Below are 25,656 nucleotides of genomic sequence, written 5' to 3'. Positions count from 1 at the left end.
CCTGCTGAGTGCCCTGGGTACTTGGGCCTTGAGCCCTGCCGCATAGTCCGTGTTAAGGATGTGACCTCTGGTGGGCGTCTTGGGCACATCCCATCAGTGTGACCTCTGGGTCGCCCGAAGACAGAAGCTAAGGTCGGCCACTTGGCTACTCCATCCCCATGTGGCTAAACCCCTGTGAAAACCTTGGAGAGCAAAATGAGCTTGCTGCTTGATGGTATATTCCTCTGTTGTTCTTACACATCATCATAGAGACAACTGAGGGCTTTTGCAACCAGTCCGTGGGAGGGGACCCCTTTGTCCTTTGCCACCTTCGATCTGCATCCTTCCCCTGTAGCAAACAGTAACAGCTTCTCTGAGTTCTGTGAGTCCTTCCAGTGAATCGTCACAGCTGAGGGTGGTCTCGAGGACCCCCAACACACACGGCTCGTGACATTATTGCTGGGAGGGGCTCAGACCCTCCTGGCATCCTCAGGGTCCCCACCCAGATGCTGGAGTGGACAGAGCTGGGCTCACTTCTGGGGGGACTGTGGTGGCCTAGCCACCTGGCTGCATGACCCTGGCTGAGTCCCTTGACCCTTCTGAGCCCCAGTTCCCTCCTCTGTGAAATGGGTTCGCGACAGCATCAGCCACTCAGGTCGTGGTTGTAAACGTGAAAAGGTATCCAGCATTTACTATGGGAGGGCTGCTTGCTAGTATTTTTCCTGTGTTAGTCCCTTAATAACAACACATGGGATTGAAAATGGTTTAAAGCAACAACACAGGGATGCCTGGGTGGCTCAGTCGGTTAAGTGACTGCCTTCGGCTCAGGTCATGTTCCCAGGGTCCTGGGATCGAGTCCCACATCAGGCTCCCTGCTCAGCGGGCAGCCTGCTTCTCCCTCTCCCTCTGCCTGATGCTCCCCATGCTTGTGCTCTCTCTCTGACAAATAAATAAAACCTTAAAAAAATAACAAAGCAACAATACATATTCATGGTGGAGATGCTGCAAAATACAGATTAAAACAGGAGACGCACACAACCCGGGAGGAGGGCCGGCATAGGGCACGGGGCACAGGGCACAGCGTCCTTACCTGATGAAGGGACGGGAGATGGCCAGCACTGTGCGGATGAACCAGGAGGGGTGCACGATGATGAGGGACTTCAGGTTTTTCCGCAATCTGCGGGGGAAGCAGAGGAAGCAAGCCCCCGGGAGGGAGGAGCTACCAGGGGCCGCCTCCCCTGTGCTCCCAGCGGGCGCCCCTGCCCCCTGAGCTCGTCTCCAGTCTCCAGGGAGGAGAAGGGGCTGCGAAGCTGGGCCCCATCGCGGAGTCTGTGGGCGGCCACCCTGACGTCTAGTCCCGCTGCCACCTCATTCGGAGTCTGAGCTCTCGCCTGTGTGGCCATGCTGCCTCGCATTCCTGGAAGACCTCCCGGGGCGCCCTGGTTCTGACCGCCAGCTGTGGTCATGTCGCACTGCATCTCCCCCCAAATTCCTATGTTGTAGTCCTGACCCCCCCCCAGACCTCAGAACGGGACGTTGGAAAATAAGGTCATCGCAGATGTATTTCACTAAAACGAGGTCACACCGGGGCAGGGTCAGCCCTAATCCAATCGCTGGGGTCCTTATAAAGAGGGGGGGTCTGGACAGAGACACACGAGCACAGGCCACGTGACCACGGAGGCAGGGATGGGGCGAGGGACGCCGAGGACGGCCGACGACCCCCAGGAGCCGGGAGACACGGGGAACAGACTCCCCCCCTCACGGCCTCAGAAGGAACCGGCCCTGCCCACACCCCGCTCCTCGGCTTCTGGCCTCCTGAGGGGGGACAGCAAACATGCCTGTGGGTTTCAAACCGCCCATCTGCGGTCATCGGTTGGTGGGCTGACCACCACGCCGCCTTCCAGGGGTCCCGGGGCCCTTGAACCCCCAGCGGCCCCGCCCCACGCACGCACCTCCTGTCGATCATCTGGTAACACTTCTTCAGCCAGCCGATGCCGGGCATCCTCCGCCGGGGCGTGGCTCCGTTCAGGTAGACGATCATGTAATCCTCGGCCACCAGCAGTTCCAGACTGCTGATGACGTACCTGGTCACGGGTGCGGGAGACGGGGGGGGTGGGGCGGCGGGAGGGCCAGAGTTAGGCAGCCCCAGTCCCCGCGACTGAACACCTGTGGCACCTGCTTAGGTGCAGGGTGGGGGGGCGTCCTGGCACACTCGGGGTGGGGTGCATGTAGAGCCCAGCCCACCCCAAATCAGTGTCAGTGGGCATAACCATAGCAGCAGTTACTATTTTATGGAGCACTTATTAGGCACCACGTGTTTTATAGGCACGACCTCATCCAGCGTCTCCGTGAATCCTGACAGGTGGATCTCACAGCCCCAGATCCAGCTGGGGAACACGCACCCCCCCCAGTGGACAGTCCACTGTACTGGACATGAGGGGGTCTGGGGTCCGTCCCTGCCCCAACTCTCCCTGAGCAATTTTAGAAAAATCCTTTCCTCTGTCTCAGCCTCTACTTCCCCTCCGTAAGTGGGGGGGATGGGGGTTCCCTGCTCTCTGGGGCCTCTTCCTGCTCTGACCGGTCATCCTCTGAACCACCCGCACCCCAGCCCCACCGGGTAAGAGGGAAATCTTCCTACTAACAAACACAGGAGTGATCACGGTTTACGGAGCCCTCTCTGTTACCCTCCAGGTGTAGTGTCTGTCTCCGTCATAACACAACCGTAGCAGGGTGTCCCCGGCCAGGTGACGCAACCTCCCCGAGTCTCAGGTGCTGCACCTGCCTGCCCCCCCTTGCCCCCGGGTCGTGCCACGCGCTTGGCCCGTGGCCGGGGGTGAGGATGGGCGGTTCTTGCAGCCGAGAGAACCGTGGGCGTGGGGCGGGGCGGGGCGGGCCACTTACAGGAAGAGGTTCTCCATGATGTAGTGGTAGTCGGGGGAGCTGCTGTCCGGGAGGAAGCAGGCAGCAAACACGATGATGGCGTTGAGACCTTCGCCATAGTACCCTGGGGAGAGGCGGCCAGGGAGTGGCTGGCGCTCTGAGCTGGCCCGTGCTCTAGCCCAAGCGCCCACCTCTTCGCCAGCGAGGCCCCTTCCCAGAGGGTCCAGCTCTGAGTCGCAGCGCCTTGGCTGGGGGAGTCAGCAAACCCCTGGGCTGTCCGGCCACCCTCGCAGGCACCCCTGTGTGCGCCCAGCCGGTCCATGCCTGCCCCTGCCTCCCAGGGATCAGGACCTAACATCCCTGTGGCTCAGATGAAGAGACTGAGGTTCACAGAGGGCCTCTGACGACCTCCAGTTGGCTGGCGGGAGCCAGGGGGAGCCCGATGGGTGCGTTCTCACCTCCGTGGGTCACTACCCTCATGTAGGGCCGGATCATGTGCAGGTCAATTCGGTGTTCTTGTTCTCCAATGATCACTGTCCTCCACAGGCGCCCATTGGTGGCACCGCCATCCTCCGCAGCACCATCCCCAAACAGGTCTGCGCTGTCCCCGGGCATGTTCTTGGCGGCGGCCACGGGGGTGTCATCTGGAAGCAGGCCAGGGCGAGCGGAAGGGACGCCTGAGTCCAGACGTTTTGTCCCAGCCTCCCGCCCGGTACCCCTCTCCCCTGCTGTCTGTGGGCGTGTGAGCCTCATCTTCCTCCTGTGACACCTGGCTATGCGCTTCTCCCTGCCTGGAGGCCCTGCTGGTCCATTTGCCCCTCCTACTCTCCCTTCATGGCCCAGCTCAAATGCCACCTTCTCCAGTGAGCCCTCCGGGGCCTCCCGTTTGCTGGCCTCCCAGAGCACCCTGTTGGTTTTGGACCCAGAGCCTCTGAACACGCAGGGAAATCGGATCAGCGATGGAAACCCCCAGCTCAGGGAAGCCCAGGGCCAGGTGGCTTCATGGCTGAATTCCAGCAAACACCTAAAGAGGTAACACCAGGGTAACACCAGGGGTGCCTGGGTGGCTCAGTCGGTGAGGCGTCTGCCTTCGGCTCAGGTCACGATCCCAGGGTCCCAGGGTCGAGCCCCGCATCGGGCTCCCTGCTCGGCGGGGAGCCTGCTTCTCCCTCTGCCGCTGCCCCTCCCCCCTGCTCCTGTTCTTTCTCTCTTTCTGTCAAATAAATACATAAAATCTTTATTTATGTATTTATTTGACAGAGAGACATAGTGAGAGCAGGAACACAAGCAGGGGGAGCTGGAGAGGGAGAAGCAGGCTTCCCGCCGAGCAGGGAGCCCAGGACCCCGGGATCGTGACCTGAGCCGAAGGCAGACACTTAATGACTGAGCCACCCAGGCGCCCCAATGCATAAAATCTTTTTAAAACAAACAAATCCTTCTCCTTCTCGGCACCGCAGAAAACTCGGAGCGTCCTGGGTGCTGGGGTGGGGGTGGGGCGGCGCTGAGCAGGCCTCCTGCCCCCCCCCGTCAATGCCAGGAGCACCCCCAGTGTGACAGCCGCAGACATCCCCAGACATGGCCCCGTGACCCCTGGGGCAGGACCGCCCCTCAGGTGAGGCCCCCCCACGCCCTGCCCTGTCCCAACCCCTCACCCCACTTTCCTCTTAGCACCGACGACCAGTGGCAACGAGCTTGTGCACCTGTGTTTTATTGTCCAGAGTCTGTCTTCCCGAGGGCCGCGCGTGGGGACGGGCGCCACCTCCCCCGCCGTATCCCTGCCACCCGCCCCGCATCTCAGTCAGGACCTGCTTCTGCACAAATGTTCCCCACACACCTGTGCAAGCATTGGAGGCACTTCACTTTGGACCCGGTCACCTTTGAGAACCATGTGAAAGCCACGTCCCCCCAGAAAAACCCTCAAGTCCACAAGAAGAATGCATGCGGCGTCGCAGCAGGGGACGGGTGCTCTCAAGGCTGCTCTGTGCGCCCTGGGTCGGAGCCCCTGCCCCACCTGAGCCCCTGGGCCTCACCTTCCCACTCCAGCTCATTGCCGTTCCCCAGAAACTCCAGCGAGTCGGTCTCGTCGGGGGTCTCGATGTCGTCCACGTTGATGTCCAGGTCGTCGGGGGTGTCCAGAAAGTCATCAGACAGCAGGGAACCCTCGCTCTGGTCCAGGGAGATGTTGATCTCCGGGGCGACCAGTGTCTTCCGCTTCCGATGAGCTCCGTTGAAGTTCAGCGTGTTGGGAGGGGCTGTGTGGAGAAGGGGAAAATGAGACAAAATCACCTTCGCTGGTTCTTTCTTGGTCCCCTCCCCGTTGTTTCCTGACCCGGTGAGAGCTTCGCTCCATCATGTGAATGGTGAGAAGTCAAAGGCCATCCTTCGGGGCAGGCAGGGGTTCAATGTTGGAACCTCTCACCCTGCAGACACCTTGACTCTCTAAGCTTGACTTACTTTTACCATCTGCCAGATGGGACTCACACAGGGTGAGCCCCCCCCCGGGCACCCTACCTGGCTCCGGACCCGCCCGTATCTGATCACCGTTGCCTCTGGATACGGGCGGCAGAGAACGCCCCCCGGGCTACTTTTCACCTCTCCGTATGTTCGCCTCTTTAATAACTGACACCACGCCACATGGGCCCGGCCCTCTGCGAAGTGCTTTCATGTTTGCAATATCCATGCGAGGCAAGTTCTGTTATTATCCCCTTTACCAGGTGAGCAAACTGAGGCACAGAGTGTGCAGGTCCTTCTGGATCTCTCAGGAGCTGGTCAGGGTGGGCATGCCTCATGGTTTGAACTGCTTTCTCCTGGACGCTCCGAGCTGGGACTCTGGTCTCCTTGTAAAAAGTGGCTTCCCTCCCTGCCCCGGGGCTGCCCTGAAGGGGTTAGAGCTGATCCCACAGCGGGCTGAGCAGAGCTGGCCCCTCGGGGGTGATGGAGGTTACTTTCCCTGCGAGGAAAGCGCCCCCCTGCTGCCCCAAGCCAGCTTGAGGGAAAGAGGCTACTCTTCCAGAGACCTTGGGAAGTCACCTCCAGTTTCATCGGCGGACGGTGAGGACAAAATAAAGAGCCGGGGGGAGAGCCCTGCCCCTCTCCCACCAGATGGAGACATTCATCAATCCACAATTACACGCACCAGCTCCTCACTTTTTATTTTCTTTGACTTTCTCCGGCCCTAAGCCACGGGTCAGAGGCGACTGCTTCGTGAGACATGAGGAGGTAAATGGCGTGATTTCTAGATCTCACCATGACCTGGTGTGGCAAGCCATGTCACCCACTTTACAGATGGGGACACTGAGGTGGTGACTGCCAGGACTACTTGGCTGGCGAGGGCAGCACAGTGGGTGGGGAGTGGTGAGTCAGGGGTGCTTGGCAGAAGCAGGGCTCCCTCTCCCTGAGGGGGTAGAGCTGCAGGTCATGGCATGGTGAGAGGGAGCATGGGGGTGTCTGCACAACACTTCTCCCCAGCAGGGAAGCAAGGCAGAGGTAATGTCTATCCCATGCCTGTCCCACCATCATATGTTGGAAGCAGATAACCTGTCCGGTGTCACATGTTCACAGCTGAAGAGGGTTTGCCCCAGGATGAACCACACCTGAGTCTTCTTCCTTTTAATGGCCCTCGACTGATTAGATGCGGCCCACCCACATTATGGAGTGCAATCTGCTTTACTCAGAGTCTACTACTCATTTAAATGTTAATCTCATCAAAAAAGTGACTCTCAACAGGAATACCTAGAATATTTCTTGATCCCGTCTCTGGGTACTGTGTCCCAGCCAAGTGGACACATAAAATTCACCACCATGTCTTCTCCATCTCCTTAACTCAATAAATCTCTTTTGCAAAGTCCCTTTGGCCATGTGAGGGGACATTCGCAGATTCCAGGTTTAGGATTTGAATATCTCTGGGGGCTGTTATTCAACCAGCCACACCTAGGAAGTGGGGTACTGTTATTACACATTCTTCACTGTACAGAAGTAGGAAACAGGGGTCCAAAGGGGATTGATTCACCCCTCTCTTAGTGCTGTGTGATGTCAAGGATGTGGCTGTCCCTCTCTGGTCACTCTTTTCTCAGAAAGGGTGGGCACTGTGATGAGCCACAAGGGGGAAATGCAGGCAGAAGGGGGGCCCCCAGCAGGACTCTGAGGAGATGCCATGGAGAACAACACATGTTCAGGGCAGCTCCTCTGGGACCTTGGAGCCCTGAGCCCTCCTGAGTGTTTAGGGCAGCAGAGCCTTCCCGGGGCTAACTTTGTGCCTGGCAACCCCTGGGCACTTTATGCATGTCACCTCATTAAGTCCTTGCATGCCCCCTTCAGCAGGAAGCTCACTACCTGTATTTAATAGATGAGGACTCGGAGGCACAGAAAGGCTGAGCAACTGGCTCAAGGACACATAGCAACACCACCAGCCAGCTTCGTGACTGGGCCCACATGTCTCTCACTCACCCTGGCTGCTTTCCCTCCAGGCTTCAGAGCAGAACAACCCCCTTCCCTGACACTCCACCCAGGAGGCACACGGCCTTTGACATGTCTATAGTCTCAGCCTCAGGCAGAGCGAGATCTGGAAACAATGCGCCCATTTCTGCACACTGAAGCGGACACTTACAGGACGTGTCTTCCGTGGGGCTGCCAAGTGGGTCCATCCCCGTCTCTTCCGGGAGTGGCCTGCAGACCCGGCCAAGCGCAGACATCAGCCACCGGAGCGCAGGGAGCAAACAAACAGCAACAAGACTTGGTTAGTTCTGGGGAGTCACTGGGACAAAACACACCTGCTCGTCGGCACAGAAAATCATAACACATCAGTGCCGGAGGGCTCCCTTCAGATGGTCTCGTGGATATTAAGCTGTTCTTTCCTCCTTTTGGATGCAGAAAGCCAAAGCCCAGAGAGAAGGAGGGTCTCATGCAGTACTGTGTCACACAGTTTCACTTTGGAATATATGCAGTACTTTTCAGGGGTGGCCCAGCAGAGTTTGGTCTCTGATGAATTTTGGCTACTAAATGCTGCAAGAAGATGTCAAGAAAACACAGTGATCAACCAAAAGAGCTCTCCGTGGCCAATGCCGGAACAGTTCGAGCAACAACACACATTTTATGAGTCCATAAAGATGTAAATAAATGAATGAATAAACAGGGAGAAGAGACAAATTTTCTGTGCAGAAGCATTCCAAATAATGTATGTCGATTTCTCTGCCGTCAAGGAGACAGAGAAGGATTCCCTTCTCTGTAAGCGTGGGCTTACAGAGTGTCCCTCCCCAGCCCCAGCATGCAGAGGGGAAGTGAGTGACCAAGCAGTGGAGACACCTGACCGCCCACCTCAGCCAGGGGACCGAGGCCAACGTCCTCAGTGACAAGCCATGGTGATGGCACGTCCTCCGCCCCTGAGATGGCATCAGGGGAAGGGCACTTGACTTGGGGGTCTTCCTCCCAAAACCCATCCCCCCGGCCTCACCATGAGAAAAACCCCAGACAAATCCAAGGAAGGGGCTTCCTACAAAACCCCTTCCCCGTCCTCCGCGCCACTGTCAAGGGGCATCAAACACCAGGGAAGTCTGAGAAACTGTCCCAGCCCGGAGGAGCCCAAGAAGACATGATGACTCTGTGTCACGTGGGAGCCTGGGACAGAAAAGGGACATGGGGGGAAACTGAGGAAATCAGAATAGATTGTGGACTTTGCTGAGAATGTTTCAACATGGGTCTATTAATTGTAACAGATGAACATCTTCTAATATAAGATGTTAATCATAGGACAAGCTGAATGCAGAACATACGGAAACTTTCTGTAATATTCTCGAAAATTTTCTGTAATTCTAAAACTTCTTTATTTATTTACCTTTTTTTTTTTTTTAGAGAGAGACATGGGTGGGGGGTGAGAAGCAGAGGGAGAGAGAGAGAAGCAGACTCCCCACTAAGCATGGAGCCCGATTCAGGGCTTGATCTTCTGACCCTGAGACCATGACCTGAGCCAAAATCAAGAGAGTTGGATACTCAACCGACTGAGCCACCCAGGTGCCCCTGTAAATCTAAAACTTCTAAAAGGTACAGTTTTGTTTTTTTGTTTTGTTTTTAGGATTTTATTTATTTATTTGACAGAGAGAAATATAGCAAGAGAGGGAACACAAGCAGGGGGAGTGGGAGAGGGAGAAGCAGGCTTCCCGCAGAGCAGGGAGCCTGATGCGGGGCTCGATCCTAGGACCCCGGGATCACGACCCGAGCCGAAGGCAGACGCTTAACCGACTGAGCCACCCAGGCGCCCCAAAAGTTTTGTTTTTTTAAATAATGCTGCCAACTGCCAACTATGCATTTGTCCCCCTTTAATCCTTGCCTGAGCATGGATTTGCAAAATAAGACTTTCTTTTTTTCTGGCAATGCCCAGGCCACTTTTGGGAGCGAAAGCTCACGCTGCCTGGGTTTGACCCAGATGCTCCAGCTCCTTTGCTCCCGGGAAATAGTCAACGAGGCAGAACTTTTGCAGAGCGCTCTAGCTCAGGGTGTGCTGACTCGGAAAAGCGCTAATTCACCCCTGTGACCCAGCAGTGCCAGCAGGGCTGAATGGGGACATGTTCAGGAGAGGAGGGGATGGAGTGATGGAATGCGTTTTCCTTTCCTTTGAAAACCATTCATTCCCTCGCTGCCTCTGTTCCTCTCAGGGCTGATGCCCTTCTTCCTCTGCTCCCTTTCCTCCCACTCATTAACATCCAGTGTTCGTTGAGCAACCACTACCCCCCAGGCGCAGTGGAGGGTCTGGGGGGTAAGGGAAGAACGGGACCTCACTCTGCTCCCATGTAGCTCAAAGGTCCCCACTGAACAGGTCCACAGGAAGTGAAGACACATGTCCACACAAAAGCTCACACCCCCGTGTTCATAGCGACATGATTCACAGCAGCCAAAACGTGGAAACACTCCAAGTGTCCATCGACAGATTGCGACACATCGACCGCGAGCAGGAGTGAGGCGCCCACACGCACTGGCCCGGGGACGGACCCCGAGCCCACGACGCTCAGGGAGGGAACCGGACACGGAAGGCCACATGGGGTGTGAGTCCATGTGGGTGACACGTCCGGAACGGGCTCATCCGCAGACGGGAAGGGGGCTCGCGGGGGCCGGGGGTGGGGAAATGGGGTAACAAGTGGCTGCCGAGGGGGACGAGGTCTCATTTTGGGGTGATGGAATGTTCTGGAACTAGATAGAGGTGGGGGCTGCACAACATTGTAAATGTACCAAATGCCACTGAGTGGTGCACTTAAGACCGTTGCTTTTAAGCTCTGGGAATTTTCCCTCAGTTAAAAGAAAAACAAGCTTGGAATAAAGTCAGAAGAGGTAGACGGGGCTGACAAGCCAACGTCCAGGCCTGTTTCATGTCCCTACTGCTCCCTGTTGTCTGGGCCTCTCAACATGGGTGACTCATGAAGGAGTCCAGGGCCCCGGAGCCCAGGAAACACACCCGCCACCTGCCAGGTTACCCCAAACTCCAGACTGACGGCGGAGGCACCACCTCTAGTTTTGTCCCGCCCACGCAGTATTTAAAAACATTTTAGGTTTGCTGTCAAATCAGAGACGTGACACAAAAACTTTGGATTTCTGTCTTTTCTTCAACCACGGACCTGCCCTCTGTGAGTGGCAGCCACGCACCAGGAGCGGACTGTGGGCCACTCCTGCTGCCCTGGGTGCTGGAATGTTGCTCTGGCTCCTTCCGGCATGTCCACTGCCTGCCAGGTGCCCATCGCTGTCTCCGGCTGCAATTCCTGGTCTGGAATCTAACTTACCCCATGGGCAGGGCACTCGCTGCGTGCCGGCTCGGGATGTTCATGGCATGATCTTACTTGCTCCTCACAGCACCCCTGGCAGGCAGGGAGGAGCCCACTGCACAGAGGAGGAAACTGAGGCTGGCCTTGGGACTCCCTGGGGGGAGGGGAGTCGGAACCGCCCCGTGGCGAGTTGATTCCAGTCATTGCTCTCTGCCGCCCCCTTGTGCCCGTTCAGCACACGTGCACCGACCCCAGTGGGACACCGGAAAAATCCATGGGCCTGGGCGCCCGGTCCTCTGTCCGGCCAGGGGTCCTCTGGACCCCCTGTCCTGCCACCATCTCCCCCCTCCCCCACCAGAAGGAAGCTGCGCTGTTTTGCAGCCCGGGCTGTCTGGTTCCTATCAGGATGTGATTCAGCTTCCCAACCCTGGACGGGTCCACGTAAATCCTCTGTTGGTCACAACCAAGTGGAATGTGGCCCGGCCGCAGCTGAAACGTCAAGGTGGGGAAAGCATCCAGCTGCTCGGCGCAGGCGGGGAAACTGAGGCCCCAGGGAGGTAGAGTGGATGTCTGAGAGAGCCTGGAAGCACACTCCCGCTCTGCCACGTTGCAGTGCAACACACGTGGGTGGTACCCTTCCTGCTCTGAGCCGGTTTCCCTCCTCTGTAAAATGGGAACAGAACTAGCACCTCCTTTTTCATTCCGTTAACAAATGCACGTTGGGTGTTGGGGCTCTGGGCTACATCCCCATTCCGTGCAGAGTGAGGACAGATCCCCAGCCACGGTTAGTCGATCAAACACCATCCAGGTGCTGCTGTCAAGGTGTTTGGTAGACGGACATCCACAATCCTGGGACGCTAAGAAGACACTATACGCGACAATGTGGGTCTCCTGCCGCCGAAAGGCATCCAGGTTTCCCAGAGGAGGAAGCCACTCTGCCTCCGGCCAGTGGTGTCACCACAGCCTGCCCCATGCATTTCAGACCCGCCCGTCCCCGTCCCCGCGGGGTGTGAGCCGCTGCCTTGGATTAAGTCCTGTGCGTGGAAAATAACCTACTCAGGGCGCCTGGGCAGCTCAGTCAGACTCTTGATTGCGGCTCAGGTCATGATCTCGGGGCCGTGAGATCTGCGCTGAGCACAGAGTCGGCTTGAGATTCTCCCTCTCCCTCTGCCCTCGCCCTGCTTACTCTCTCAAAATAAATAAACTCATGTACAAAATGATATAGAAAAGTATATAATATATTTTATATATACATGTAAAAGATATCTATAATTATATATACAATTATATGTAATTGCACATAATTGTATGTATAACACAAAAGTACAATAATTGTATAATATATATTAAAAAAGAATGTGTAAATTAATAAATACAGTAACACCAACAAATAATTTCTTTTTTTTAAAGATTCTTAATTTATGTATTTAACAGAGAGGGAACACAAGCAGGGGGAGTGGCAGGCAGAGGGAGAAGCAGGCTCCCCGCTGAGCCAGGAGCCCAGTGCAGGACTGGATCCCAGGATCCTCGGATCATAACCTGAGCCCCAGGCAGATGCTTCACCAACCGAGCCACCCAGGTGACCCAAATAATTTCTATGTAAATATATAATATGACATATTATATAATTAGTATGATTTTTTAACATAAAATATGATTAATAATATATATCATATATATAAAATGAAAAACTATTGGTTTTGTTCTTTGCAGGGACCCTGACTGATACCAGAGGGGAGAAATATAACAACGGAGTAAACCAATAGATGAAGGAAGCCGATGGTGATACTCGACACAAAGAAAATAAGCCAGAAGAAGGGGAAGGAGGGGAGGCGCAGTTGTGGGCAGTCAGGGAAGGCCTCTTTGAGGAGGTGACTTTTGAGTGGGGACCTGCAAGCAGGAGGCTGGCAGCATGGGAAGACTGGCAGAAGGGCATTCCATTTGGGCAGAGCCTCTGAGGTTGGAATGAGCTTGGAGAGTCCTAGGAACAGATCAGAAAGCAGATGGTTGGGAGGGGGGGAGGGGATGGAGAATGGGGGAGGGGCTGCAGGGTGGGGGGAGGGGTGGAGGAGGGGGGAGGGGATGGAGAGTGGGGGAGGGGATGGAGGGTGGGGGGAGGGGTGGAGGAGGGGGGAGGGAGCTCTCCTGGGGGCGGGAGGAAGTTGTGAGGCCGAGGCACCTGGCAGAGCCCCCAGCACACAACGGTTGTTGGATGATGATGTTCGAGCTCATGCTGACCTGGAGAAGCCGACTCGGCAGGACTCCACGCTCCTCGGAGGAGGAGCCCCGGGCCTGGGACATCAGCAGGGCAAATCCCACCCTACCAGCTGAAAACTGCTATTTCCCCAAGTCCCAGGAAGAGCTCATACTGTGCGGTGCTGAAGCCTGTCCCTAAACTCAGAGTAGATCCGGAGGGCTCCCTGCAGGCTTGCTCGGCCTGCAACGGGCAAGCCCCGTGAGAAGTGGGCTTTCCTCTATATGCGAGGCGCCCGGGCGTGGCTTCATCTTTCCGTGCGGGTTGAAGTCTGTGCCCCCAAAAGATAACTCAAGTCCTAGCTCCCAGTACTTGGACCGTGACCTATTGGAAATAAGGCCACTGCAGATGTAATTAAGGTACAAGAGGCCACCCTGGATTAACGGGGCCCTAAATCCAATGAGCGGCGTGGGGATGAGAACAAGGGAATGGGGATGCAGACACGGGGATGGAGCCACGTGAGGATGAGGCAGAGACTGCAGGGACGTGTCCCCAAGCCAGGGAACGCCCGGGACTGCGGGCCACCCCGGAAGCTGGGAGAGGGGGGCAGGAGTGTCTCCTTTAGAGGGAGCAGGGCCCTGCTGACGCCTCGATTTTGGACTTCTAGCCTCCAGAATTGTGCAAGAATACATCTGTGTTGTCTCGTGCAGCGCGCAGTGTGGAATCCAGATCTCTCACCTGGGCACCCCTCTAGGACGTGGCGTCTGGGAGCCCTTCAGCCCCATTTCTGCCGGCTATGTTCCCTACCGTGCCAAGGCCCCCTTTGCCCCAGTGCCTTTGCACATCTCAGCCCTCTGTCTTGAGTGCTGCTTCCTGCTTTCTCTAACTGCTTGCTTCCTGCTAGGACGTGCCTCTTCCTATCTTGCTTTGGTGAGTCATGGGCCTGGCCCTCAGAGAAGTGGCTGGTAGAAGGACAGACAGACTGAGTGAAGGTGCATCCCGAGAGTGGTGGGGGGCACCAGTGGGAGCATCTGTTGATCTGGAGCGGCTCTGCGGCTGCAACAGTGCTGGCCTAACGGGGGGCTCCTGGCTCCAAGTCTACCCTCACGCTCCAGCCTCTGGCTTCAGTTTCCCATGGTGTGAGACGAGGGGATTGGGAATGAACTTTGACCATGCTCCACCCCCACCCCCCGACGCCCGCCAAGCCTGTGCTTCAGGACTTCGAGGGTATCAAACTTGGGCGCTGCTGCCTCAGTCTCCCCTCCGGGGCTGGCCAGTCTCTGTCTCTGCCTGCCCAAGGCCGCTTCTGGTGCACGCAACCACACAATCTCTTTCTGGGTAGAGGGAGGCTTTTCCAAGGCTCGAGCCTGGAAACTGGGCCAGCAGTGCTGGGGCTTTGCAGTATGACACCCCCAAAGCCCAGCCAAGAGATCCAGAGAGGCCTACACCGTTCTTTCTTGGCCACTTTGGTGGTTTTTAGATGCCCAGACAGATGTGTTGTTGTGCCTTCTCTGCAATGTGCGACACCTCTGTCCCTTCGCCCGCCTCTGATTCCCCCAGCACCACAGCCCCGGGGAGGGTCCCAAGGCCCCGGGTGGCACCACAGCTCCGCCCCCCCACCCCAACTCCACTCCCAGCAGTCAGATCTTTGCAAAGAGGATGTTACAGACTGAATCGTGTCCCCCCGCCACATTCATATATTGAAGGACCAACCTCCAATATGATTTGGAGATGGGCCTTTAAGAAGCAATAAAGGTTAAATGAGGTCATAAGAAGGCCTTGATCCCATAGGGCTGTGCTTTGTAAGAAAGAGAGACAGGAGTGATCTCTGTGCACATAAGCGTGGAGGAAAGGCCACAGCCAGAGGGTAGCCGTCTACAAGCCTGGGAGAGAGCCTTCACCGAGCCCAGCCCTGCCGGGCCCCTGACCTGACTTGCCGGCCTCTAGGATGGTGAGAGCGTAAGTGTCGGTGGAATCCCGTTTTGGCAGCCCAAGCAGACTGGGACAGAGGAGGAGGAGACCAGAAGAGAGGAGCCGGCACGCCTAGAGCACGGGACGGAGAAGGGCAGAGCTGAGGAGGGGCAGCGATGCTTAGGCTGCTCAGAGCCCTCCACCACTTTGTGCCCTGAACCCGCCGCGGCCGCACACGTTTTTGGGGACTGTTGAGGTGTGTGCCACCCAAAATCAGCTCATGTGCGTGTGTTCAGGGGAGAGACCGCACTGGCGTGCCCTGTGCAGGGATGAAGAGAAACAAACGGGAACTGAGTCTATATGTGTGTGTGTGTGTGTGTGTGTGTGTGTGTGTGTGTATGTGTATATGTATATATACACACACATATATATGTATATATATGGGGAGGGGCAGAGAGAGACAGAGGAGGAAGGCAGAGACAGAGAGACACAGAGAGGGGAGAGACACAGGAGGGAGGGAGAGATGGGGGAGGGAATGACAAAGCAAAGGGAGTGAAATGTTAACTGGCAAATCTGGGGAAAAGTTTACAGATATGCCTTATACCATTCTTGTAATTTTTTTTCTAAGTTTGGAACTACATCGGAATAAAAAGTTATAAACAAAACCCACGGCCGCTTGCTTGTGGAGGGAAGGGCAGGCTGAGGCACCAGTCAGACATCTGTCTAACCCTGTACTTGCCTCTCCTTAACTATGAGACACTGGCCAAGATGCCCCCTCAGCTTTCCTTACATCCCTCGGTCTGCTCCCACTGGCCTCAGGGCCTTTGCACACACTGCTCTCTGAGCTTCGAATGCTCAGCCCCTACCCCTAGCTTTCTTCAACCTTCACAGCTTAGGAACAGCACCCTCCCCAACCTCTCCAGTCTCTCCACCCGGGTCAGACCCCACCCAGGCCCTCTCCCAGGTACCACGAACCCAGCTTCAGTTTTATATTGGGTTGTGAAGTTTATAAGGGAAAAGTCTCTCTCTGCCCCAGACTGAATGCCCCACGAGGGTGTCTGTCCTGTTTGCCGTGTGTCCCCAGTGTCTTGCTTGGGGCCTGGCATACAGTGGGTGCATAGCCTTACAGAGAATGAATGGAGAAATAAGGCAGTGAGCTACATCATCTCCAGGCTGCCCTCTGGGGCAGAGGTGAAGGAAGATGGTACAAGGTCGTGGGGGCAGGAGGCGCTGTGGGCACCGGGCCAGCCCTCTGGCACCCCAGGGGAGCTGGAAGACACCTCCGGGAAGGGATCACTGGGCTGGAAGGAACAGAACTGTGGGTTGTCTGGCACTAGACAGAGGTGCGGAGCTGCCCTCCGTTCTTGCAGAGCAAGGAAGGCAGACGCCCCGGCAAAGGGCTGGCTCCCGCCCCAGGGCCGCACAGCGGGGCCACTGTGCCGCAGACACTGGCCCACTGAGCACGGAGAGGGACCCTCTGCAGCTGGGAGAAACTCACTTAAAATTCGCATCTGCAGCTGCCCCATTTTGTCTCAACAAGGCTTGGGAGAGGGGCTATCATCTAAGCGATGGATGCGGGGGCAGGGAGCTGGAGTGAACAAGACGTGGCTAAGAAGAGCAATCTGAGGGGGACCGTGCGTTTGGGCAGCCGGCGTCCTGTGGTGAGCCCACCCCAGCCGCTTCATCCTGAGGGCCTCAGCCGGTTCCTCCAACAACTCTGTGAGCGAGGGATTAACATCCCCACTTCACAGACAGGGAAACTGAGGCATGAGGAAGACTTCGGCCCCTCAGGGGCTGGGATTTTCTGGAGCTGGAGACCCTCTCTTTTCCAGGGTGAGCACACGCTTCCCTTCGGCTAGTCCTTCCCAGACGGTTTTATAAAGAGCTCTTGGGCATCATCCCCCGGGGTAAACTGCTTGCCTTAAAGAAGGGCGGAGATGGTCAGTGTGTCCAGCCATCGGATTAGGGGAGCCTGTGCCGACCACATTACCCCACACCTCCCAGAGGGACACGAGGCCTGGGGGGGCACGTGTCTCTGCTTCCCTCCTACACGGTTTCTTACTCCTACCAGTGACCGTCACCCACTCACCCAACAGCTATTGAGCGCCGACTGTATGCCGGGGTCTGTCCTCATGCTGCCATACAACAGTGATCCAACCAAAGGCCCCTACTGTGGTGGGCGGGGGTCCATTTGGTGGAGAAAACAGACGATATACAAGATAAATATGTGAAACATTCAGAGTATTAGACTCGTAGCAGAGTCTCCCATGGCTACTGTAACAAATCACCACACAGTGGCTTAAAACAGCACATATTTATTCTCTTACAATTCTGGAGGCCAGAAGTGAGTCCAAAACCGGTTTCATGGGGCTGAAGGCAAGGTGTGGGCAGGGCCGGTTCCTTCTGGAAGCTCTAAGGGAGAATCTGGGAAAGGGATAGAAACAGATCCTCCCTTCGAACTTCGGGAAGGACCCTTTCGGTGACACGGGGGCCCCATCTGGATGACTCAGGGTCATCTCCCCATTGTGAGGTCCTTAGCTTCATCACATTTGCAGAGCGGCTTTGCCGTGGAGGGGGACATTGGCAGGGGACAGGAATTCGGAGGTGGACGTCTTTGGGGGCCGCTGTTCAGGAAGAAACAATTCAGGGACTGAGGGGAGGGGTAATGAGTGGGGCCAAGAGGCCCTCCCTGAGAGGGAGGCTTGTGGGCAGAGACCCGAAGGAAGCGAGGGAAGCCTGGGTGTCTGGGAAGGGCATTCCAGGCAGAGGGAGCAGCCGGTGCGAAGTCTGACAGTCAGCGCCGGCCGGGCCTGGGGAAGGAATGGGAAGGAAGCTTCTAGAACTGGAGGGACATGACAGGGATGTGGTGGGAGAGAGGTTGAAGAAGGAGGGGAGGCTGAACACCGGATTTTCCTTGGGGTGGGCATGTGCCCCAGGAGTTTTAGGCAGGAGTAAGACAAGATCCCTCTGGCTGCCACGGGGAAAAATGTGCTATCACCCGGATTCGTGGGAACACCCGTAAGAATGTCATAGTCCACGAGATGGTTGTAGGTGAATGTTCACAACTCTTGAAATAGCGTGGGAATGGAGCATTTGCGGCGCTTTGGTGGGGGCGGGGGTGGGGAATCAATCTTAAAAAAGTCAGCAAATATTTATTATGTGCCTGGTCCCATCCGTCCTCAGCGTGCCCCACACCACAGCTCAGAGGGGCAGCGGGTACCCCCCGCGCAACGCGACGGGCGATGTGGAAACGGAGAAGCCATACCTGGGAAGAGCTTCGTCCTGCCATTCTTCCTTCACATCCACATTTTCCATCCGGAGCGTGGCTTCAGTGGTCCCCATGAGAACCAAGGAGAGGTGCTGGCTTGAAGCAGAGATGAATCCTGAAGGCGGACCAAATGGAGGTTTTACCGGACAGTTATCGTAATAACAGCCCCCCGCCCATGTGTGGCCCTTCAGATCAATATGCAAACAGTGTCGCATCCTTCATTAAACTGAACCAGTGACCAGCCCCGTGAGGTTTCCCCATGTCACAGGTGAGAAAACAGAGGTGTACAGAGCTGATGACACCCACGTGGGTCTGGAATCTGAACCCAGGTGAGGCGCTGAGTCAGCAGGTATCAGCCCCCCCCCCCGCCCCCCGCTTTGAAGTTCTGAAGTCTATTCTCCTTAGGGCTCATCATCGCGCCCTTACGTTGGAGTTACCTGGGAAGCAATAAACTCATTTATACTAAAGCTTCCTTGCTGGGACTGACACCTTTTTTCTTTCCCAAAGATTTTTTTTTTTTAAAGATTTTATTTATTTATTTGAGACAGAGAGAATGAGAGATAGCACGAGAGGGAAGAGGGTCAGAGGGAGAAGCAGACTCCCACCGAGCGGGGAGCCCGATGCGGGACTCGATCCCAGGACTCCAGGATCATGACCTGAGCCGAAGGCAGTTGCTTAACCAACTGAGCCACCCAGGCGCCCCCAAAGATTTTTTTAAAATTTTATTCAATTGAGAGAGAGAGAGAGAGAGAGAGAGCGAGCACAAGTGGGGTGAGGGGCAGAGGGAGAAGCAGACTCCCAGCTGACAGGGAGCCCAGTGCAGGACTTGATCCCGGGACTCCGGATTCATGACCTGAGCAGAAGGCAGACACTTAACCGAGTAAGCCACCCGCCTGGGACTGACACTTTCAAATAGGACCTGGTCGACCTCAACCCCCCTCTACTTTCTCCAGGCTACCTGCCCCGCCCCTTTATCCCCTGATAAAGAAGCAAGTCCTGACAACCTGCTTACCCCAGGGCTAATGGAGGCAGTGTGGAAAGAGACTGGGGCTGGAAGTTGGGGTCGTAATTCTCACTAAGCACAAAACACAAGTTTTGTTTTTTATTTTTCTGAGGAGCTGGGGGCAGGATGGGGGTGGCGGGCAGCACCCTAAATGGTGGTTTAGGAGCTGGGCTGTCTGGGAGCAGCAGGAACTGCGGAATGAGACTGAATTGGGGTCTACCCTGAGGCACGGGAGACTCCCCCACTCACCCCTCCCAGCTTCACTATCTCCATCTGCAAACTAAAAAGTTGGACTAGAAATGATCTTTATATAATACCTTTTGGACATAAGATTCCAGGGTCTTATAACTTAGTCAACACAATGGGCTCTATGCTTTTAAACCAGTGGCTTTCAAGTGGGGATAATTTTGCCCTCCCCCCTCCCCCCAGGAGACACTTGGCAATGTTTAGAGGCATTTTTGGTCGTCACAGTTTGGGGAGGGTGCTACTGGCATCAAGTGGATGGAGGTTAGGGATGCTGCTCAACACGGCAGGGTGCTCAAGGTGGCCCCCAGGACCAAAAATGATCCAGCCCCAAATGTCCATAGATCTGAGATTGAGAAATCCTGTCTTAATTGCACACTTGCGCAGGGAACTTGGGCGGGGTTTGACAGTCATTATAGAGGCCTCGCCGCGTCCTTGCAGCCCACCCTCCAAGTAGCTCCTGGGTAGTTATTCTCACATGCCAGCACCTGAGCCTCCCTCCCTCCCTCTCCCCCGTCCCCAGCCCCCCACCCTTCCTGATGCCGAGGCTGCCCCTCTGTAGAGCCTGCAAGGCTAAGGGTTTGGGTGTGGACAGCAGCCCCTGTGGGAGGGGTCTGCATTTGAGGTTGTGGCTCGGAGAGGGAGGAGCCCGAGGGAGCCTGGGCCAGGTGAAGGCCAGGCAGTGGGGGAGGGGTAGCTAAAATTAGACACCCTCCCCCCGCCCCCCCCCCCACACGCTTGGGTGAGAGTTTCCCACTGCATCCTTGTCACTGTTCTGAATGTCGTCATTCATTCATGGAGGAGGGACAGTAAGACGCAGTACGCCAAAAAAAAAAAAAAAAAACCAACAACAACAACAACAAAAAACCCCAAAACGCTCTTCCTGTTGCCTGGGGCAACAACCACCACCCAAAACCTTACGGCAAGGGAAAGTTCAGATCAATGGAAATGAATTTCCTTTCGCGGGGCGGGGGTCGGGGGCGGGGGAAGAGGTCTCTGCATCTGTTTTCCTTACCCCGAGCTGGGTGTGACCTCAGCGCCCAGGAAGCGTGCCCCCCAATCCCACCCACAGCTGAGACTCCGGGGCCACACTTGCTGGCCCCACAATCCTCTAAATGTGGGGTGTGGGTGGGTCCCCCGTGGGCCCTGTACACGCCTGTTCTAAGATCCCGGCTTCACGTTTGAGGATGGAGAACGAGGCAGTGAGCTTTGGCGCTGTGCCGGCTGAGTTACCGGCATATCACGTTCAAATTCAGAGAAGAAGGAATCAGTCTTCAACCTTCTCCCTTCCTCCCCACCCCATAGGCAAGCCTCGATGTACACATCTATCAAGTCTTTTTTTTTTTTTTCCTCCCAAATCCGCTCACGGCGTTATAAATAGGAAATGCACAGAGATGGGACGTGTACATTTCGGTCTCTTAGGAAGCGTCCCAGAGAGAGGCTGAGGGTTTTATCAGCCTAATCTCTAAGCATGTCCTGAAAATGGTGCAATCCTCTGCCTTCCAGGTGAACGGTGGGCACGGAAGGTGAACTGTGGGCGTGCATGCCTGCGGAAGGTTTTCCTCGGCATCGGGAGACATGGCTGTGTTGTCATCCCGGGAATCACAAGACCGTGGTTCCCTGCTCCCACCCGCCCCACCTGCCGGACGGGGCTTTGCGGCAGCGGATGTCTCCGGACAGATCTTGCGGGGCAGGGCTGCGAGAAAGGCGGGTGGACTCACCTCGGCGGCCTCTGCCCGTTACGCGCAAACAAAGGCGAGCCCCGCGCGGATGCAGCCGGACATCCCTCGGCTTCGGAGCGCAGCCCCTGGGCCTTCAGAGCATCGGAGGAGGACGCGCGCAGGGCGGACTCTGCACCCAGCGAAGGTCACCCAGAGCAATGTGGCGGCGCGGATGGGTGCTTTTGTCCAGAGCTGGGGGACCGCTGCAGTTAGCGGCCGGCTGCCCCTCGGCCGGCTGCGCTCCCGGCCCCTGCCACGGTCGCAGCCCGTGCCTCTGAGGTGTCTTCTCGCCAGCTCGCTGCTGGCGGAGGCTCGGCTGCCTTCAGACAGTTAATTATGCTGCTTTTGTGTGCAGGGTGGGTGGGTGGGGGCAGGGCTGACCAAAAAGCACAGCCCCCTGCCAGAATCCGGTGCTCTCGATTGGCTGAAAGGGGAGTATTTCCAAGAGCCTCACCAGAGGCAGAAGCGGAAATGATTTCCTGATGGCGCATCACAGGTTTAAAAAACAAAACAAGGAAAAAACAAACAAATAAATAAATAAGGCGATGGCCTCATTCCTTAGATTAGGAGGGAGGGAGGGAGGGGAAATATCCTTAGGACCCCATTCCTTGGGTCCCTCAGCTGGCCGCTCACTGTGGACCGAGTCGAGTGTGCCGAGGACCCGGCTGCGTGCTGGGGAGGCAGAGTCTTCCGGGACACACTTGCTCTGGGGGCCACGGAGGGAAAGGCGCCGCCTGCAGTTGTGCGCCGCAGCGGCCCTGCCCTGGAGGACTTCAGGACCCCATAAAGAGTGCAGCCTCTGAAATCAGATCAGAAGGAGGTTCGAACCCTGGCTGGGAGGCTAACTAGCTGGGACACACCACGGGGTAAGTGATCTTACCTGCTGGGCCTCAGTTTCCCCATCTGTGAAATAGAAACATGGTACTGGCGTTTGGGCGTTTAACGAGATCATGTAGGAGAGGACTTAGCACGGTGCCCGAGAAAGCTTCTATACCTGTTTCTTGCTGTTGCTGTGTCTATTTTTAGGACATGGCCATGTCCTAACCTCCCCGAACTTGTGAATATGACCTTATTTGGAAAAAGGGTCTTTGCAGGTGGAATTAGGAATCCGGTACTCTCATCTCTAGGTGAGATCCCCTGGATTTACGGTGAATCTCAAATCCAACCACAAGTGTTTTTACATCTGCAAACCAAGGAATGCCAAGGATCACCAGCAACCACCAGAAGCTGGACAGGCATAGAATGGATTCTCCCTCACAGCCACCAGAAGGAACCAACTCTGTCAGTACCTTGAGTTTTGACTTCTGGCCTCCAGAACTGGGAGATAATAGATTTCTCTTGTTTTGAGCCATCTGGTTTGTGGTACTTTGTTACAGCAGCCGCAGGAAATGAACGAATGGCCCCAAGTAGGAACCGATGCCTATTGCTTTGTTGATGCGGTGGTGTTTCACTTGTTCTGCGAACACATCAAGTTCATCCCCACCACAGGGCCTTGGAATATGCTGTTCCCACTGCCAGGAACGCTCTTCCAGCAGATGTTTACATTATTCAGGTGTCAGCTCAGAAGTAATCTCCTCAGAGAGGCCTTCCCCAACCATCCCTCCCTTACCCCCCACCTCCACCACCCCATTCCATTGCCCAGTCCGATTTTTTTTTTTAGTATATACATTTTAAAATTGTGCTAAAATACTCAAAACATAAAACTTACCATTTTAACCATTGGAAAGTGTACAGCTCAGTGACATTGAGCACACGCCCATGGCCACGCAAACATCCCCACTATCTATTTCCAGAACTTTTTCATCTTCCCAAACTGAAACTCTGTCCCTATTCAACTAACTCCCCATCCCACAGCCCCAAACCCTGACAACCTCTAATCCACTTTCTATCTCTGTGAATTTGCCTGTTCTGGACATTTCATATAAATGGAGTCCTACACTATGTCATTTTTTTGTCTGGCCTCTTTGGTAGAGCATAATTTTTCAAGGATCATCCACACTGCAGCTTCAGTGCTCTGTCCCTTTTGATGGCTGAACAGTGTATTCCACTGTATGCATTAGCCACATTTTTGTTTGCCCGTTCACCAGTGGATGGACGTCGGGGCCGTTGACACTCTTTGGCTATTGTGGATAGTGCTGCTGTGAACGTGGCTGTGCAGAGACTTATCTGGGTCCCTGTTTTCCGTTCCCTTGGGTACACGCCTGGGAACGGAATTACCGGGACATACAGTAGGTTTGTGTTTCACTTACTGAGGAGCTTGATTCCCCCCCCCCCACAGCACTTGCCACTATTTGAAATTATTTACTTGTTTCTTTGTTTATTCTCTGACCCCTTTGCTAGACTATAAAAGTCAAGATAAAAGAGACTTGGTTGGTCTTTTTTTTTATAAAGATTTTATTTATTTATTTGAGAGAAAGAGAGAAAGAGAGAGAGAGAGAGAGAGAGAGAGAGAGAGCACGAGTGGGGGGAAGGGCAGAGAGAGGGAGAAGCAGCCTCCCCGGTGAGCAGGGAGTCCGATGGGGACTCGATCCCAGTACCCCGGGATCATGACCTGATCCGAAGGCAGATGCTTCGCCGACTGAGCCACCCAGGAGCCCCTGACTCGGTTGGCCTTGTACATGGCCATGTTCTCTGCAGAGGGCAGCAGTACCCAGCACAGAGGAGGCCTCCAGGAGATGCAGGTGGAATGTGTGGACGCTGGCTCCCCTCACAGAGATCAGTCAACACTCTGCTCACGTTGCTGCTTCATTCACTGCTTCACTCACTGCATCAGGGTCTGGGGCCTCCGAGCCCAAGGCAGAAAGGTGTTGCCCCACAGCAGGGCAGGAGAGCCCAGAGCCTCCTGGCTGGAGGAAGTGGAGCTCTGGGAAGAGACACTCGTGTTAATTGAATGGGAAATCCAGGCCAGTCTTTGTGGCTGGGTGTGGGGGTCCAGTGTGTGAATAAGAAAGACTTTGCTTTTGCAGAACTCCCATTTGGAGAAACAGATGGGCAAAGGAGTCTGGGCTGATTTAGAGACATCTTTGGAGCAGAGTGGCTTGGGGGAGGGTGCATGGGAAGACTTCCCGGCGGGGAGGGTGGGCAGTGACGATGTGAGTCGGGCCCTGAGGAGTGGGTAGGAGTGGGATGGATGAAGAAGCGGGAGAAAAGCATTCTGGACAGAGGGGCATTTACAAAGCAGCAGTGCCTCCCCTATGAGAGCACACGGGAGCTGTCCGTGGTGCTGTGGCCACTGCCAAGGAGCCGCTGTGAAAGCCAAGTTTGGCTCTTGTCTGGTTTAATCGTGGTTAAAATATACATAACATAAAACTTGACTTTCTGATCATTTTAAGTGTCAAATTCAGTGGCATCAATTACATTCACAATGTGCAACCATCCCCACCATCCGTCTCCAGAACTTTTTCACCTTCCCAAACTGAAACTCAGTCCCCATGAAACACTAACTCCCCTCCCTGCCCCACATCCCCGTTTGCCATTCTCCCATAACATAAGTTTCTTGAGATCAGAGACGTTGCACTTTGTGGTTGTTGTGTCTCCAGTCCCTAGACCAGTGGTTCTCACGGTGGGGCAGGGATTCTGCCCCTCATGGGACATTTGGTAGTGTCTGGAAACATTTTTGGTTCTTATGACTTTGGGGGATGGAGATGATGTTGGCATTGAGTGGGTACAGACCAGAGATGCTTCTCCACACCTTACGATGCACATGACGGGCCCCCCAGAACCGAGAATTCTCTGGCCCCAAATATCAACAGCATGGGTTGAGAAACCCTGCCGTAGAGGAACACCTGAATCATAATCAGTTCTCATAGAATTGGGTTGAGGCAATGAAATTGCTAAAGCTCCTTGACTATCCTTTTCGTGATTTGCAAAGGGGATTAATACAAGGACATTCGAGCCTCATTATTAGTTGCTTCTCTATTTGTAAATTTGCCTACTGGCTGAAATTCATCTGTAACATTCGTAACCCCCAAATCCATACTCACAGTGCTTTCAGGGTCATTTGCAGACAATGCCGAGGGGTGAAAACTTTGAGTGCTGGCCATACATATTCCCAGCTGGGTTTGAACAAGACACCATTTTGCGTCCTTATTCCAGCCCAGGTTGTAAATGGCCCCTTTCGGGACCTATTTAGTACCATGATTTTTGCATTTTTGCGCTTTATGTTGGTGGTTTTACTGTTTACAGTGGCCCCCGTGCACAGCGCTGTCTGGTGTTTCTGAGTTTCTGAGCACAGGAAGGCTGGGCTGCAGCTTACAGAGAAAATACATGTGTTAGCTAAGCTTAATTCAGGCATGAATTATAGTGCTGTTGGCTGTTAACGAATCGACAATGTGTATTAAATAAGGTGTCTTTAGACAGAAGCATACAGAGCACAAGATTATGTATTGATGAGTTGATGAAAATATTGTGACCAGAGGCTTGCAGGAATCTACCCCAGGGTTTCCTCCAGGGGCGATGCTTCAGCATTCACTCTTGCAACTTTATAGAACAGAGCAGCTGCCAATAATGAGAATCAACCGTATCTACTTCTAAGAGCTATTGTAAGGACCAGATAAGATCATGCATGCAAAGCATTTAGCACAATGCCTGTAGTAAATAACGGGGGGGGGGGGGGCGGGTGGTGGATATTATGTAATCCAGAGAAAACATTAAAACAGACCTGCTTTTGTATAAAGCATATAGCCTTCCTTACCTCGTCAGAGCTGCAGGGA

General features: G+C 55.0%; 1 protein-coding gene across 1 annotated transcript in view; it reads right to left on the bottom strand.

Annotated features, from left to right (window-relative positions):
• The window catches only part of ATCAY (ATCAY kinesin light chain interacting caytaxin), a 30,551-nt gene extending 8,792 nt beyond the window's left edge, over positions 1 to 21,759 (bottom strand). The window contains exons 1-8 of the mRNA XM_027585131.2: positions 20,945 to 21,759; positions 17,975 to 18,092; positions 7,466 to 7,524; positions 4,890 to 5,111; positions 3,318 to 3,503; positions 2,881 to 2,983; positions 1,932 to 2,063; positions 1,070 to 1,156 (exon numbers count right to left, since the gene is read on the bottom strand). Of these exons, the coding sequence (XP_027440932.1) occupies positions 1,070 to 1,156; positions 1,932 to 2,063; positions 2,881 to 2,983; positions 3,318 to 3,503; positions 4,890 to 5,111; positions 7,466 to 7,524; positions 17,975 to 18,051 (866 nt within the window). The 5' untranslated portion in view covers positions 18,052 to 18,092; positions 20,945 to 21,759. The remainder of the gene's footprint in view (positions 1 to 1,069; positions 1,157 to 1,931; positions 2,064 to 2,880; positions 2,984 to 3,317; positions 3,504 to 4,889; positions 5,112 to 7,465; positions 7,525 to 17,974; positions 18,093 to 20,944) is intronic.
• Positions 21,760 to 25,656: the final 3,897 nt, after the last annotated feature.

This window comes from Zalophus californianus, chromosome 1 (genome assembly GCF_009762305.2).
Source record: "Zalophus californianus isolate mZalCal1 chromosome 1, mZalCal1.pri.v2, whole genome shotgun sequence".
NCBI classification, from domain to species: domain Eukaryota; kingdom Metazoa; phylum Chordata; class Mammalia; order Carnivora; family Otariidae; genus Zalophus; species Zalophus californianus.
This window is presented reverse-complemented; position numbering and strand designations above follow the sequence as displayed.